Source organism: Pristis pectinata, chromosome 22, assembly GCF_009764475.1.
Source record: "Pristis pectinata isolate sPriPec2 chromosome 22, sPriPec2.1.pri, whole genome shotgun sequence".
NCBI lineage: Eukaryota > Metazoa > Chordata > Chondrichthyes > Rhinopristiformes > Pristidae > Pristis > Pristis pectinata.
The window spans coordinates 10,490,556-10,506,414 of record NC_067426.1 but is presented as its reverse complement, the minus strand read 5'-3'; the positions used below and the strand labels follow the sequence as shown (position 1 = coordinate 10,506,414).

Here is a 15,859-nt window from a genome sequence, read left to right as displayed (position 1 = left end):
ATGCTTTGAAGGACAACCACCAGCCAATGCACTTACGTAAGAGATTTTTTTGCACACTCACATGGCAGTGCTGTATGTAATTGTGTGGTGATTGGTCCTGGAGTCTTAGGAGGTCCCAGATTCTAAACGTAGCCAGACTTGAGTCAATTAGTCTCACCTGGTGTCTTGTAATCTTTCACAGGATGTGAGGGTCGTTTATTGCCCATCCCTAGTGGTGTGAATGTGGTGGTGAGCTGCCTTCATTGCAGGAGGTTTGATCATTTCAGCAGGTAGTTACCAAAGTCTGGAATCACATTTCACCAGACAGTGTAAGATGGAGATTTCCCTCCCTGTTTTCTCACCTCCTGAAGGGTGGTAGAATAGGTAGAATAATAGGTTAGAACCCCCGTGACAGCACAGTCTTAATATATGTATCAATTCCAACTGCAGCTGGATTTGACTGAATGTTAGATGCTGTTATGTTGCAACCTACACAGAGCATATGCTCCTGTCTTTGGCAGCAACTTCACACTAAAGATTTTTAGTGTTGGTGTGAAGTGGTCTCCTCTCACTCTGATACCAACATTAAAGGGTGTAAATTAAACATCAAAACCTCAGCAAACTCTGAAAGGAAGTAGATGTGAGATTCCATTCTCAGGTGAGAGTAACAATTTGCCCGAGGCACCCTGACTCCGACTACAGATTACATTCATGTTATGTCCACAGCATTCATAACAGAGTTAAATCCAGTTTGTACTAATGCCACTGATCTGCTTTGAGACACCTTCAGAGATATAAATTGTCTGGTTTACCCCACTCCAGTGCCAGTGTTTTTTCTCTGTGTTTAATGTAACTGGCAAAGACTGAATCCTGTCCCTGGTGTTGTGAAGAATGTGAAGAATCCCATTGCCACACAATGTCCCAGTCAGCCGGAAGTGGCCACATTCCCTGTCCTTTGTGGAAAAGCTCTTCCAGTCAAACACCTTTGACCACAAGTCCACCAGGCAGTGGTCAGCACGGAACATCCGGCAGACACTGCGGGACAGGAACTGGATTGAGACTGTGGGGTGGTTCCCTGAGCAAACTGTCCAAATCATCCGGCAGAACGCCTCATCGCCAGAACTCACCAACAAGCACTAAGACCTCGCTTGGCTGGCGGTGAGAGGGGCCCTCCCAGTCAGAGCCTTCCTGCATGGTCGAAATATCATTCCCAACACATACTGCTCTCGGGACGGCTGCAGTGGGGAGGGGACGGTCACCCAACTCATTGCAGACTGTGGATTTGCTAAGAGGGTGTGGAGACGGATGCCGGTTCATCCCCAGCAGCTGCGTGACAGAGGACACTCTGATCTATGGGCTGTTCCCGGGGACACACACCGAGACAGACATCAAGTGCTGCTGGAAGGTCATCAACTCAGTGAAGGACGCCCTTTGGTCTCCCAGCACAGCGAGATGTCTGTAGGGGAATGCTGCGGACTGGCACATTCCAGGCTGCAGGAGTACGTGCTGAGGGACGCACTGAAGCTTGGTGCAGCCAATGCTGCTCTGTGGGGATGAACCATATCTATTGGTATTGGTATTGGTATTGGTTTATTATTGTCACTTGTACAGAGGTACAGTGAAAAACTTGTCTTGCAAACCGATCGTACAGGTCAATTCATTGCACAGTGCAGTTACAGTGGGTTAGTACAGAGTGCATTGATGTAGTACAGGTAAAAACAATTACAGTACAGAGTAAAGTGTCACAGCTACAGAGAAAGTGCAGTGCAATAAGGTGCAAGGTCACAACAAGGTAGATCGTGAGGTCATAGTCCATCTCATCGTATAAGGGAACCGTTCAATAGTCTTATCACAGTGGGGTAGAAGCTGTCCTTAAGTCTGGTGGTACGTGCCCTCAGGCTCCTGTATCTTCTACCCGATGGAAGAGGAGAGAAGAGAGAACGACCCGGGTGGGTGGGGTCTTTGATTATGCTGGCTGCTTCACCAAGACAACGAGAGGTAAAGACAGAGTCCAAGGAGGGGAAGCTGGTGTCCGTGATGCGCTGGGCTGTGTCCGCAACTCTCTGCAGCTTCTTGTGGTCCACATGGAGGGGCTGAGTCTCTTCCAGCTCTGATCGACCTGAAATGTTAACTCGATTTTTGTCCACAGATGCCCTCCGGCCCTCTGTGTGTTTCTGGCTCTGAAGTTATCATAAATTATTCATAAATAATGACAAATTATTATTATAAATCCTGATTTTATTCCAGGACACACTGAAGCTCGGAGAAGTCACTGCAAAAGCTTTGTGTGGAAGGACCTCGGTCTAAAGTCCTGCACTGGATACTGAGGGCTGTGTGGAAACCTCTTGGCACCCTTGCTCATGGAATGTGCATATCACAGGTGACTGTGTGTTAGAAACCTACGGTGGGGGTGGGCAGGGAGGGGGGAAGGGATCACCGTCCTGCCCTCACAACTTAATGCACCATGAGTTTGTGGATATCTGACATCTTGATCTTGGCATTGTTTTATACACCGAGATACAGTGAAAAGTTTTGTGATCCAGACAGATTATGCCATACCTACTTACACTGAGGTAGTAAAAAGAAAATAGAACACAGAATATAGTGTTGCAGTCACAGAGAAAGTACAGTGCAGGGAGATAAATAAAGTGCAAGGGCCATGAGGTAGATTGGGAGATCAAGAGTTCATCTTTTAGCGTCTGAGATCCATTCAAGAGTTGATAACAGATTTCACTCTTTTCCTCAAATGGCCCAAGGATGTGCTGGAGCAGTCGAGATGGTGGGAATTTGATCATCGGTGCGTTCCTTCGTTGAGAGGTGTCTCCCAGGATGAAGGAAGTGAGCTGCATTTTCTTGTGGTGGACCTTTCCTGTTGGAGGGCAGTTGGACGCAGGTTAGTAGAAGTTGCTGCTTGTTGAGTGTGAGGACACACTCCAGTGAATTGGTTGATACTGACTTGGAGCTCAGCCCCTGACTCTGCATAAATAGGCACCTCAAAGCACTGGAAAAGCATCACCGGTGCTGGATCCACAAACCCTTCCACTGGCAGAATAAGCAAACCAACATCAGCACCCTTGCCGAGACCAGAGCTAGAGCTCTGAGTTCCTTTATCACACAGACACCTCTGATGGGCAGGTCACACTGTCTGCACAGTGAACACCAGACTCCTGAAACAGGCACTCTATCCTGAGCTCCACCACAGCACCAGGTGAATAAAGGGAATGATTCAAAGATGTTCCCAAAGCCTCCCTGATAAAATTTAACATCTCCATGGGTTTGAGGGAACTCCTGGCCTCCAGTTTCTTCACTGGGAACACGTGGAAGCCCACGGATATCAGCAGAAGGAATGCACCAATTCCTAAACTACCCACCCTGTCAAGCACCTCCTGCCCCACCTGTGGGTGGTTCCTACATTGTTGGTTAGGTAGCTTGTCATAAACACCAGGGTACAATGAAATTCATTGCGCACATGAAGCTCATAGAGTAAAGAGTATACATGGTAATAATGAATACAACAATAAATACAGGGGTGAGAGCAAAACAACACCAAGGTGCAAAGTATACTGCAGAAGGAATGACTAGAGTGAAAATAAGGATGTGGCAGTATCACCGGGAAGGGGATGTGAAAGAGGTGTTTGGTTCGGGAGTCTGATAGCAGTTGGGAAGAAGCTGTTCTTAAGTCTGATCGTCTGGGCTTTCAAGCTCCTGTATCTTCTCCCAGAAGGTGGGAGAGAGAAAAGGGAACGGCCAGGGTGGCCGGCATCCTCGATGATAAATACTCGCCTTCCTGAAGTAGCGCACCGTGAAGCTGGACTGGATGGAGGGAAGTGACGAGCCTGTGACAGACTGGGCTATGTTTGCCGCTCCCTGCAGGTTCCAACGGTCCAGAGCAGAGCAGTTGCCACACCAGGCTGAGGTGCAATCTGTCAGGACACTTTCTACAGAGCATCTGTAGAAGTCTGAGAGAATCCTTGTGGACAAGATGAATCTTCGTGGACGCCTAAGGAAGTACATAAGCTGATGTGTTTTCTTGATCACCACACCAATGTGATGGGACCAGGTGAGGTTGCTGGTGATATGGATGTCAAGGAACTTGAAGCTGTCGACCATCTCTACAGCAGATCTGTTGATGAGGACAGGGTTGTGTACACAATCCCCAACCCCCCCCCATCCCACCACTTCCTTAGGTCAACAACCAACTCTCTCATAAGACAAGATAAGGTAAGATATCTTTATGTACATCGAAACACACTGTGAGGTACATCTTTTGCTTAGAGTGTTCTGCAGGCAGCCCACAAGTGTCGCCACACTTCTGGCGCCAACATAGCACGCCCACAACTTCCTAACCTGTACGTCTTTTGAAAGTGGGAGGAAACCGGAGCACCCGGAGGAAACCCACGCAGACGTGGGGAGAACGTACAAACTCCTTACAGACAGTGGCCAGAATTGAACTCGGATCGCTGGCGCTGTTATAGCGTTACGCATTGTTCTGACACCACGACACAAGGTTCGCGATCTCTTTCCTGTTCTCTATCTCATCATTGTTGTTGATCCGGCCGACAACAATGGCGTCACTGGCGAACCTGAAGATCGAGTTGGTGCTGTAATTGGCCACACAGTCATGGGTATACAGGGAGTAGAGCAAGGCCTCATCAGTCACCTCAGAACCCGAGAACTGGAGTAGAAGAAAGTCATCCTCAATCCCTAGGGACTGTCCAAGAAGAAGAAAAGATGCACCAAGCTGATTGGATGCTTGAGAAGGTCTAAATCTGTATCTCTATAGGAAAAGAGCAAAGAACAAGGGGAAGAAATTGGTTCATTCCTTCACTGAGCAGACATGGGCAGCCCGCGCTGAGGGACCTATTTCTCTATGCTAAGGTGCTGAGAATCCTCTGGGTATCCCTCCCCAGATCTCCTCCTTTTACTGAACATTCAATTGTGAAGTGTTTTGGGACAACTTTCAAAGCTTTATTGGCACAGTACGATAAGAATATCTCTTGTTCCCCACTGTTCCAGCATCTCATTTACGTTGTTAGTTGGGAGCTCCACAATGACTAGACATGTTAATTACCAAGTCTGCTGGAACCCTTGATCTCTTTGATGTTCAGCCTTCCCTGTTTTGACAACTGTCACAGGCTATTACATTGCCTAGTTATTTCTTGCAGCATTCAAGTCCACACTTTCTTGTGCATGGGCACTGGGTAAACAGCCTGCCTGTTTTATAACTGCTGACAAAGGCACCAACAATTAAAGCATCTTCATGAACATGTAGCTCCACAAATCTTCCTTCTCCCGGTCCTTAGGTGTATAATTGAGCCATGCGTCACTGTTGGCAGCACTCAGGTTGAAAGGAACTCTCTAACGCAAACAGTAGTTGCTAGTTAATTTTACATCTAACGCTGACAGATTTTTGTTAACCAGAGACATTAGGGGATACCGGCTAAATTGGGTGTATGGAGTTAGGTCACAGATCACGTGATCTCATTCCCTCGACCGCCATTGTAAAGCCTTGATTTTAAAATGCTTATTCCTTTTTACAAATATCTTCGTGGTCGTCTGCCTTCCTGTCTCTGCAGCCTCCTCCATTTCTGCAGCCCTCTGAGATTTCAGAGTTCTTCCCATTCTGGACTCCTGCACATTCCTGAATATAATTATTTTTCTTTTCTTTTCAGCCCAGAACAGGCTCTTCGGCCCACAATGTTGTGCCGACATGGCTAATCCCTTCACAGCTGATGCCTATGTCCCTCCATTTTCCTCTCATTCATGTGCCCATCCAAGCCCCTCTTAAAAGCCCCCCATGAATTTGCCTCCACCACCCTATCAGGTAACACATTCCAGGCATCCACCACTCTCTGAGTAAAAAACCTATCCCTCACGTCTGTTCTGAACCTACCCCTCTCACCTTAAATTCATGCCCCCTGGTATTGGATCGCTTAATAATGGGAAAAAGATATTGCTTGTCCACTCTATCTATGACCCTCATAATTTTATACACTTTCAACAGATCACCCCTCAGCCTCCACTGCTCCAGAGAAAAGAGCCCGTTTGTCCAGCCTCTCCTGATAGTGCATGCCCTCTAAACCAGGCAGCATCCTAGTAAACCTCCTCTGCACCCTCTCTAAAGCCTCAACATCCTTCCTATCTTGAGGTGACCAGAAATGCATGTAATACTCTAAATGTGGCCTAAGCAGAGTTCTATAGAGATCATCATAACTATATTATTTGCCAACGACGGCTGTGGAGACACCTAAACCTCTTCCCGTCTCCATCTGTCTCTCACCCTCTAAGACACTCCTTACCTGAGGGGCAGAGACAAGGTGGACGGCCAGTCTTTTTCTCCAGGGAAGGGGAGTCCAAAACTAGAGGGTCCAGGCTTAAAGTGAAAGGGGAAAGATTGAAGAGGGACCCGAGGGACAACTTTTTCACACAGAGAGCGGTGGGTAAATGGATTGAGCTGCCAGTGGTAGAGGCGGGTACAATAACAACATTTAAAAGCCACTTGGACAAGTACATGGATAGGAAAGGTTTCGAGGGCTATTGCCCAAACACAGGCAAATGGGTCTAACTCAGGTAGGGAACTTGATCGGCATGGACGAGTTGGGTGGAAGGGCCTGTTTCTGTGCTTTATGACTTTTAAAACTACCTCATTGACTAAGATCAAAACAAAAAGCTTGGGATACTTAGCAGATCAGTCAGCATCTGTGAGGAGAAGGAAGAGTTAATGTTTCAGGTTAATGACCAGCAGAACTAGGTGTCTATTTCTGATGGAGATCATCAATCCGAAACATTAACTCTATTTCTCTCTCCACAGATGCTGCCTGACCCGATGGGTTTTCCTAGCATTTCTGCTTTTATTTCAGATTTCCAGCTTCTGCAGTGTTCAGTTTTTCAATCACTCTTTGCCTGAGTGTTGATCATCTGGGCTAGCAACTTTTTGTAAGGGTTGGTGTCATTTATCTTCCGGCACGTTTGGTGAGAGCCAAGGCACTAATTAATGGAAGTTGGTGGGATCAGCTAAAGGGCCGGAACGGCTTACTAACGGCCTAATATTGCCACTGCGTGCATAAGAACTAGGAGCAGGAGGAGGCCATCCGGCCCGTCGAGCCTGCTCCGCCATTCAATAAGATCATGGCTGATCTGGCCGTGGACTCAGATCCACCTACCTGCCTTGTCCCCATAACTCTTAATTCCCCTACTATGCAAAAATCTATCAAACTGTGTCTTAAATATATTTCATGAGGTAGCCTCCACTGCTTCCCCAGGCAGAGAATTCCACAGATTCACTACTCTCTGGGAAAAGCAGTTCCTCCTCATCTTCCTTCTAAATCTACTCCCCCAAATCTTGAGGCTATGTCCCCTGGTTCTAGTCTCACCTACCAGTGGAAACAACTTTCATGCCTCTATCTTATCTATCCCTTTCATAATGTTATATGTTTCTATAAGATCCCCTCTCATTCTTCTGAATTCGAGCGAGTATTGTCCCAGGCCACTTAATCTCTTCTCGTAGGTTAACCCCCTCATCTCCGGAATCAACCTGGTGAAATCAGGTGAAGAATAACTTAGTGATACAACATCATCTACAGGGAGTCCATTTTCTGTTTTATTTTAGTTTGGAGGGAAATCCATGGTTGGGTTGGGAAATGAGTGATTATGGTGGAAGATGGAAAATCTTTCATAACAGGATATTCTCAACATAAACATGTTACACTTATATATCACTTTAGTAACAAAAACCCAAGGAGTGTCAGCTAACAAAATTCAACCCCATTACATGTAGAATCATAGAATGGTTACACACAGGAAGGCATTTGTTCCTTCAGATTCATACTAATGCTCTGCCGGACCAACTCTCCAGTTCAAAGTCAAAGTCGAGTTTATTGTCATGTGCACAGGTGCAATGAAAAACTTACAGCAGCATCACAGGCACATAGCGTCATATAAGCAGCATTCACAAGAAAAACATGAACTAAACATAAATTATACGGAGTTTTTACAAGAAACGGCACAATTGGAACAAAAAAAAAAGTCCATCACCCTACAGGCCCTTTCTCTGTACCCTTGCAAATGTTTCCTCACTGAACATTTATCCAGTTCACCCCTGAATGCCAGGATAGACCCTGTCTACACCAGATGTGCAGGTGAACGAAGTTAGCCTACGAGGAGAGATTGAGTGGCCTGGGACTATACTCGCTGGAATTCAGAAGAATGAGAGGGGATTTTATCGAAACATATAACATTATGAAAAGGATAGATAAGAAAGAGGCAGGAAAGTTGTTTCCACTGGTAGGTGCAACTAGAACCAGGGGACATAGCCTCAAGATTCGGGGGAGTAGTTAGGACTCCCAGAGAGCAGTGAATCTGTGGAATTCTCTGACCAGGGAAGCAGTGGAGGCTACCTCATTAAATATATTTAAGACACAGTTTGATGGATTTTTGCATAGTAGGGGAATTTAGAGTTATGGGGACAAGGCAGGTAGGTGGATCTGAGTCCACGGCCAGATCAGCCATGATCTTATTGAATGGTGGAGCAGGCTCGACGGGCCAGGTGGCCTCCTCCTGCTCCTGTTTCTTATGTTCTTAAACTTCGTCCACACATTGTGTAAAAAAGGTTTTCCATCATACCGCTCTTAATTCTCTTCCTCTTTATTTTATACGTCTGCCGTTTATTTTCTGGCACGTTTGGCTGGAGCCAAGGTCTCTAATTAATTGAATCTAGCAGGATAGGCTGGAGGGCCTGAATGGCCTACCTTCTAATATTGTCATGGTGAAACTTGGTGACAACAATATCATCTCCAGGGAATCCATTTTCTGTTTTATTTTAGTTTGGAGATAAATCCACGGACATTTCATTTTTGGAAGTGGGCAGACTTGGTGAGAGGTTGGGAGGGTGATGCTTGTCCTTGACCGCACCGCAGAGTAAACAACCTCTCACCATCCACCCTGTCCAGACCACTCATTACTCTATACTTCTGTCAGTCTCCCTAGTCTACCCTTGTAACTGCAGTCCCTCATTCCAGGAACCATTCTCATGGGGACACAAGAGACTAAAGTTGCTATAATTTGGAGCAAAAAAGCAAACTAACCCTAACCCAGTGAGACAAAACAATTCACCTCATCTCTGTCTTGATTGGGTGACCCCTTATGTTGAACATCGGACCCTAGTTCTGGATTCTCTCACAGAGGAAGCATCCTCTCCATATCCGAGGATCTTATGTACTTCATTGCAGTCTCCCTCAATCTTCTAAACCCCAGTGGATACAAGCGTGGACTGTACAACCTTCCCACCAATTCTGGATATTGGTCTGGCCAAACAATCAGGGCATAAAAGTTGTCCCTACCAGTGTTGCACATGTCCTGCAAACTAATGGAGAGGTCTGTCACGTTTCATGAAACCTCGGGGCCAAACTCAAGTGAAGGCAACTCATGGACACACATGGAGCCACCTTGGTCCCTGGTCAGGAGAGTCATGAACTTCCCTTCACTGGCTGAACCACTGAAAAGTCAGTTATGAAGCCCTGTCTGTTTGTTCAGAACCAGTCCTCTGATGGACTAACGTAGCTGCCAGGACAGTTCTTGTGGCTGATCAAGGTCTCACATACAGCAATGTGATCAATGCACACAGTTAAGTAAGATATCGTCATTCGTCACATGTACATCGAAACACACAATGAAATACACCTTTTGCGTAGAGTGTTCTGGGGGCAGCCCACAAGTGTCGCCACGCTTCTGGCGCCAACGTAGCATGTCCACAACTTCCTAACCAGTATGTCTTTGGAATGTGGGAGGAAACCGGAGCACCCAGAGGAAACCCATGCAGACACGGGGAGAACGTACAAACTCCTTACAGACAGTGGCCAGATTTGAACCCGGGTCGCTGGCGCTGTAATAGCGTTACGCTAACCGCTACACTACAGTACACTACTTGTGTTTTGTGATGTTAATCATTGGATCCTACAGCATGGGAACAGGCCCTTCAGCTCACTGAGTCCGTGTCGAAGTCAAGCACCCATTTACACTGATCCTACACCATTCTCCCCACATTCCCATTAACTCCCCCAGGTTCTAACACCCACCTACATGCTAGGGGCAATTTACAGTGAGCAGTTAACCTGCCAACCTACACAGAGCTCCTGGAGGAAACCCACACAGTCACAGGGAGAACGGGCAAGCTCCACACAGACAGCACCAGAGGTCAGGCTTGAACCTGGGTTGCGGGAGCTGTGAAGCAGCAGCTCTACTCTGTCACTGTAACACCCTCTGCACCTGGTTGAACGTTATTGCTGCCTAGGTTATTGGGAAAATTCTTAGGCTCACTATTGAGTCTTACCACAGGGTAGGGGAATTTGGTCATCAGGAGCTGGAGAGACCATTCAGCCCCTCAATCTGTTCTGTCATCCAGTTAGATCACAGTGGATCTGTATGTCAACTCAATTTTGGTCCAGACTTTTCTTACCTTTCACCTGGAAATAATTTATTGGATCTCAGTCCCGAAAGCCAAGCTGGTCCCTGCATCCATTGCTTCTTCCCAGGAGAAACTGTGCCACGATAAAAGAGCGAGGACTTCCCTCCTGTCATTTTAATGTCAGTGTCGATAACCTACCAGGGAAATCATTTCTGGGGATCACTTAAAGCACACCCAAGGCAGGCACTTGTCCGAGGGAAACAAAGGACTGCAGGTGCTGGAATCAAGATGAAAAACATGATGATGCTGGAGGAAGTCAGCAGGCCAGGCAGCATCTGTGGAGAAAAGCAGGCGGTCAACGTAGGTGCAACACCTGCCCCTACACCACCTCCATCACCTCCATCCAGGGACCCAAACATCTACTGCATTCGGTGCTCCAAGTGTGGCCTCCTCTACATTGGTGAGACCAAACACAGACTGGGTGACCGTTTCACAGAACGCCTGTGCTCCGTCCATAACTGCGATTGGCATCTCCCCGTCGCCAGTCACTTCAACTCCCCCTCCCACTCTATCACTGATATGTCAGTCCTCGGCCTCCTCCACTGCCAGGAGAATTCCAAGCACAAACTGGAGGAACAGCACCTCATTTTCCATGTTGGAACCTTGCAGCCTAACGGCATGAATATTGAATTGTCCCACTTTAGGTAATTCCCACACCCACCTTCCCCACAAACCGTTCCCCCCACCCCCCCACCACGCTTCTTCTCTTCTTCCCTTTCCAGCCTCTTTTTTTCTACCTTTTTTCCTTTCTCTCCTTACCTTTGACCCATCCCCTGGTGGATCTGCTCTCCCCTCCTCCCCCCCACCTGCCGATCACTATCTCTTACCTGCATCTACTTATCACCACCCTGTGCCCACCCTGCCTCCCCTCTTCTGTCCACCTATCACTGCTCTGCTTTTCCCTCCTATATATTGGGCTTCCCCTTTTCCTATCTTCAGTCCTGAAGGGTCCTGACCCAAAATGTTGACCGCCTGCTTTTCTCCACGGATGCTGCCTGGCCTGCTGAGTTCCTCCAGCATCATCGTGGTTTTTTCACTTGTCCAAGGGAACAGGAGTAAATCCTATCCATAATTTAACCCCTTAATTAGGCTTAAAGATTACTTGGAAAGATGATTTGAAAACTGAAAAAGCAAGAGGTTTGGGCTTGTGGACATTATTTATTAGTCCTTAGGGAAAATTATAAGGATCCCGTTTTATCCAATAATATTTTAATATTATTATTTAATATTACATAGAACAGTACAGCATAGCATAGACCCCCCGGCCCACAATGTTGTGCCGACATAGCTAATCCCTCCTACCCACAGAATGCCCATATCCCTCTATTTCCCTCTCATTCATGTGCCCATCCAAGCCCCTCTTAAAAGCCCCCAATAAATTTGCCTCCACCACCCTATCAGGCAACGCATCCCAGGCGTCCACCAACTCTAGAGTAAAAAACTCACCCCTCACGTCTCCTCTGAACCTACCCCTCTCACCTTAAATTGTAGTACAATTCATGTTCTGTGTATTGTCTGAACCTACGTGCCTGTGATGCTGCTACAAGCAAGTTTTTCATTGTATCTGTACCTCACCAATAAACTCGACTTCAATACCCCCATCGCCGGCTGATGGTGAAAATCTGAACTGAAAGCAGAAGACACTGGAGCAACAAAACATACCGCAGGAGGAACTCAGCGGCTCAGGCGGCATCTGTGGAGGGAGATGGACAGTCGATATTTCTGGTTAAAACTCCACGGTCTGAGCTGAAAAATGCTGGAACGATTTCAGCGGGTCATTTCTGTGGACTGCAAACCCGAGGTTGTGCGGTGCCTGTAGGGGGCGGATTGGATTGTGTATGAACTTATTCGTTGGCGCTCTCTCTCTCTCTCTCTCTCTCTCCGTCTCTATATCTAGAGAGTGAGCTGGGGGCGGATCGGTACAGTTTCCCAGCACGGAGAGAGAGAGCGGTCGGCGGAGGCAGAGAAATCCCAAATCCAGGGCGCTGCTGGCTGTGGAGCGCTGAGATTGATCAGGAGAGACCAGAGGGACATTTACAACCTGCTTCAGGGGAGGGAGAGAAACAGGAGAAAGAAACCCAGCGTATTCCGCTCGGATACCGACCCCAGCGCTGTGTATCCTCTTCCCCACCATGTCCAAGCTCTCGGTGCTCCTGCTGTGTCTGCTGATCCCCAGCCTGTGCGACATTGTATCGGTGAGTGACAATCCGGCGGCTACATTGTTGCGAGGGAAATGTTACAGCGGGAGGGGGAGGCATTGAAATGAGATGCTTGCGGCTGCTCTGCTGATGAGGAATTACTGTACCAATTATTTTAAGGGAAAGTGTGTGTGTTGGTGCTCGTTTTGCAAACTGTTACAGCGCATTGCTTTCGTGACACAAGTGGCTTATTTGATGCATTTGATTTGCATCTTATCTTATGTTACAACATATCCCGGGGGACTCCGCACACAGTCAGGTGGCTGCACTCCAGGTGTGTCGGTCGGGATCATTCCGGCTTTTTTTATTTTGCCATGGAGTACTTTTTTTTTAATTCAGAGAGGAATTATTTCTGGAGGGGCTGATTCCAGCTCCAGGCAGTTACGTCACCTGCCCCTCCCGTCCCTTCTTGTCCCCTCTTTCGGCCCCATTCTCGCTCCTCCACCCCCTATCCTACCCTACCCACCCTCTCTCTCTCTCTCTGTCTCTCAACCCTCTTGGATCCCACAGCATCTCGCCCAGTCCCTCCCATCTCATTCTCTCAGCTCGGATCTGTTTCCCATTCCGTTCTGTCGTTCGCATTTAGCCCTTTTCTCGCTGTACCTCATCCCTCCCCCACTCCCCGTTCACCTCTCTCCCTCTTCATTCCCACTCATCCACCTTTATCAAAAACACTATTGGATGCTAGTTATTATCATTTCGTTTCAGCAGGGCACAGAGTTCAGGGGCTGAAAATCAAGTGATATTTATCGCTGCTGTGGGGTTTCTCTGCTCTGATTAGAGTGAATGATTTTTCTTGTATTTGCCATTGATTAACCTTTGATTTGCTGCAGGTGATTTCACAGTATGCAGGCTTCATGAATATTTGACCCTAAGATTGTCTGGTTGAAGTTGTATCAGTAAAAAGATATAAAACGTGCTGGACTAGGTTAAAAATGCTGGAAATCAAATCCATTATGAACTACAGTGGTGATTTTGGGTAATATTCTTGGTGCTGTGGGTTAGTTTAAGGATTGAAGGTTATGGATTCAAGCTCCACTGGGGAACTGTGAGGCTATAATCTCGGCTGACAATTCAGTGCAGTACTGATGGAACCCTCGACTGGCAGAGATACAGTTTCGATGGATGCAATGATAAACTGGGCCCATGTCTGCCCTCTGATTTAGGACTGATTTGAAGAAGAGCCCTGTGCCATGGTCGCCACTTCTCATCATCTTATTGATGTTTGTGGGAAAATACTTCAAAGTTGAAACCTCATTGGATATGAAACATTTTCCCGTGTGGTAATTAATAAATGCCAAGTTTTTTTTAAAGCGAGGAGACATTCTCTATGCCACCAGCAAAGAGGGAGAAATGAGTCACAGTAAATAGTATTCTGAAATAAATGGATAATCCAGAGTAACAAATCAGTGCTTTAGTCTTGTGAAACGAGTGCTGATTCCTGTGAGCCAAAGGACCTTTGATTGGAAATCAACACATTCAATTTTAATTTTGTCTCTTCTCGAGACTAAAAATCCATTGCACGTTGAAGGTTTCTTTTTTAATTAAAGTCCAACTAATTCCCGGATGAGTGACAGATGCCATTTCTCTTGGGACATGTGATGTGAGGCTGTGTGTGTGTGTGTGTGTGTGTGTGTGTGTGTGTAAGTAACTTAATTCAGGCTCATAACTCTAGTGTCTCTTTCATCACTGGCTGATTCATGTCTGAGGAAGCGCAGCCACAATTGGGCTGGCACTGGTCCAAACTTGCTGCACTCCAGTTGACTTTAATAACCTACAGTTTATAAGCATGTGTGTGCCATATTATGTGTCTATATTTCAGTCCCACCTACAGTCTGTAAAGGGATCAAAATCTGTTTATCATTTCTGCAGTAACCTACCTGAAGCAAAAAGTCTGTGATGCACAAGAAGTCCATTGTCCACTAAATTATCCCAAAGCCACTTTGCAGAAGCATCCAGCCACTTTTATAAAACCCCTCTAATATGGGGATGGCCTCTTCCATTATGATGGAATGAGTCAAGTTGATTGGTAAATCAATTATGTGTCGCACTGTACCGACCCAGGGGGCCCACTTTAAGACTTATTATAGATTGTGTTTACATTTACTCTGCACAGTTTTTCTCTCTCCTTTTGACCAGTTATCGATAAAGACTCAGTGTTAAACCTGCAAAGATACTCTACAGCTGCACGGAAGAAGTACTTTCTGTGAAAGGTTACTGCCAATGCAGATCAACTGCTTGAAAGTACAGAATAAACAAAATCTGACATCAGAGAGTAATTTTAAGGTTATAATTGAGTGTTAGACATGTATTTCAGGCATTCCCAGCCAGCACATTGTTTGAATGAATATCTTCAACCTTCAAAATGGGGAAAGAATGTGTGTGGAGGACAACATGTGACATTCTGTTCAGCAATGTCTCCTTATTTCCAGAAGTATGGTAAATGATAAATTAACCTTCCTTGTTTTCCTAAGTTTTTCCTTCCCTTTTTCCTGAAGCCATTGATTGTATTTCCCACAACACCTCTCCAAGGATGAAAGGACTGTCTTCTGTGGTGTTACTGTAAATGTCTTTTGTTGTTGTTGCATTTATATTGATCAAAGTGACCGATGATAGATTGCTTCTCTATAATCCAACTAGGAGTCATAACCAATCCTGATCTGGTCTTAGAGAGCACCACATGTGGATTTTTTTTAATAAAACCGATCAATGGATTGTAACTGGGAGAGTGAACCTAACTAACTCCTCCCTGCTGTATAACGGGTGCCCATTCTGAGCTCTGTCATTACATTTCTGAACAGTCCATCAACCCACGAACTCTGCCTCATTATTCCTTTTTGTTTTCAACTATTTATTTATTTATAAGATAAGATATTTATTTATTAGTCACATGTACGTCACAACACTCAGTGAAATACGTCTTTTTGCATTCCTAAGAATGTGCTGGGGGCAGCCCACAAGTGTCATCACTCTTCCAGTACCAACATAGCATGCTCACAGCTCCTAACCCGTACGTCTTTGGAACGTGGGAGGAAACCGGAGCACCTGGAGGAAACCCATGCAGACACGGGGAGAACGTACAAACTCCTCACAGACAGCAGCGGGAATTGAACCCAGGTCGCTGGCGCTATAATAGCGTTATGCTAACCGCTACACTACCGTGCCATCCTTTTGTAATTTTATGTCTTTGCACCGTACTGCAGCAAGACAACAAATTTCA

The 15,859-nt window shown here is 46.3% G+C and overlaps 1 protein-coding gene across 1 annotated transcript in view; it reads left to right on the top strand.

Moving 5' to 3' along the window:
- The first annotated feature begins 12,332 nt into the window (after positions 1 to 12,332).
- LOC127581610 (syndecan-3-like) overlaps positions 12,333 to 15,859 on the top strand; it is a 212,894-nt gene continuing 209,367 nt past the window's right edge. Inside the window, 1 exon segment of the mRNA XM_052036121.1 lies at positions 12,333 to 12,636. Coding sequence (XP_051892081.1) covers positions 12,574 to 12,636 — 63 coding nt within the window. The 5' untranslated portion in view covers positions 12,333 to 12,573.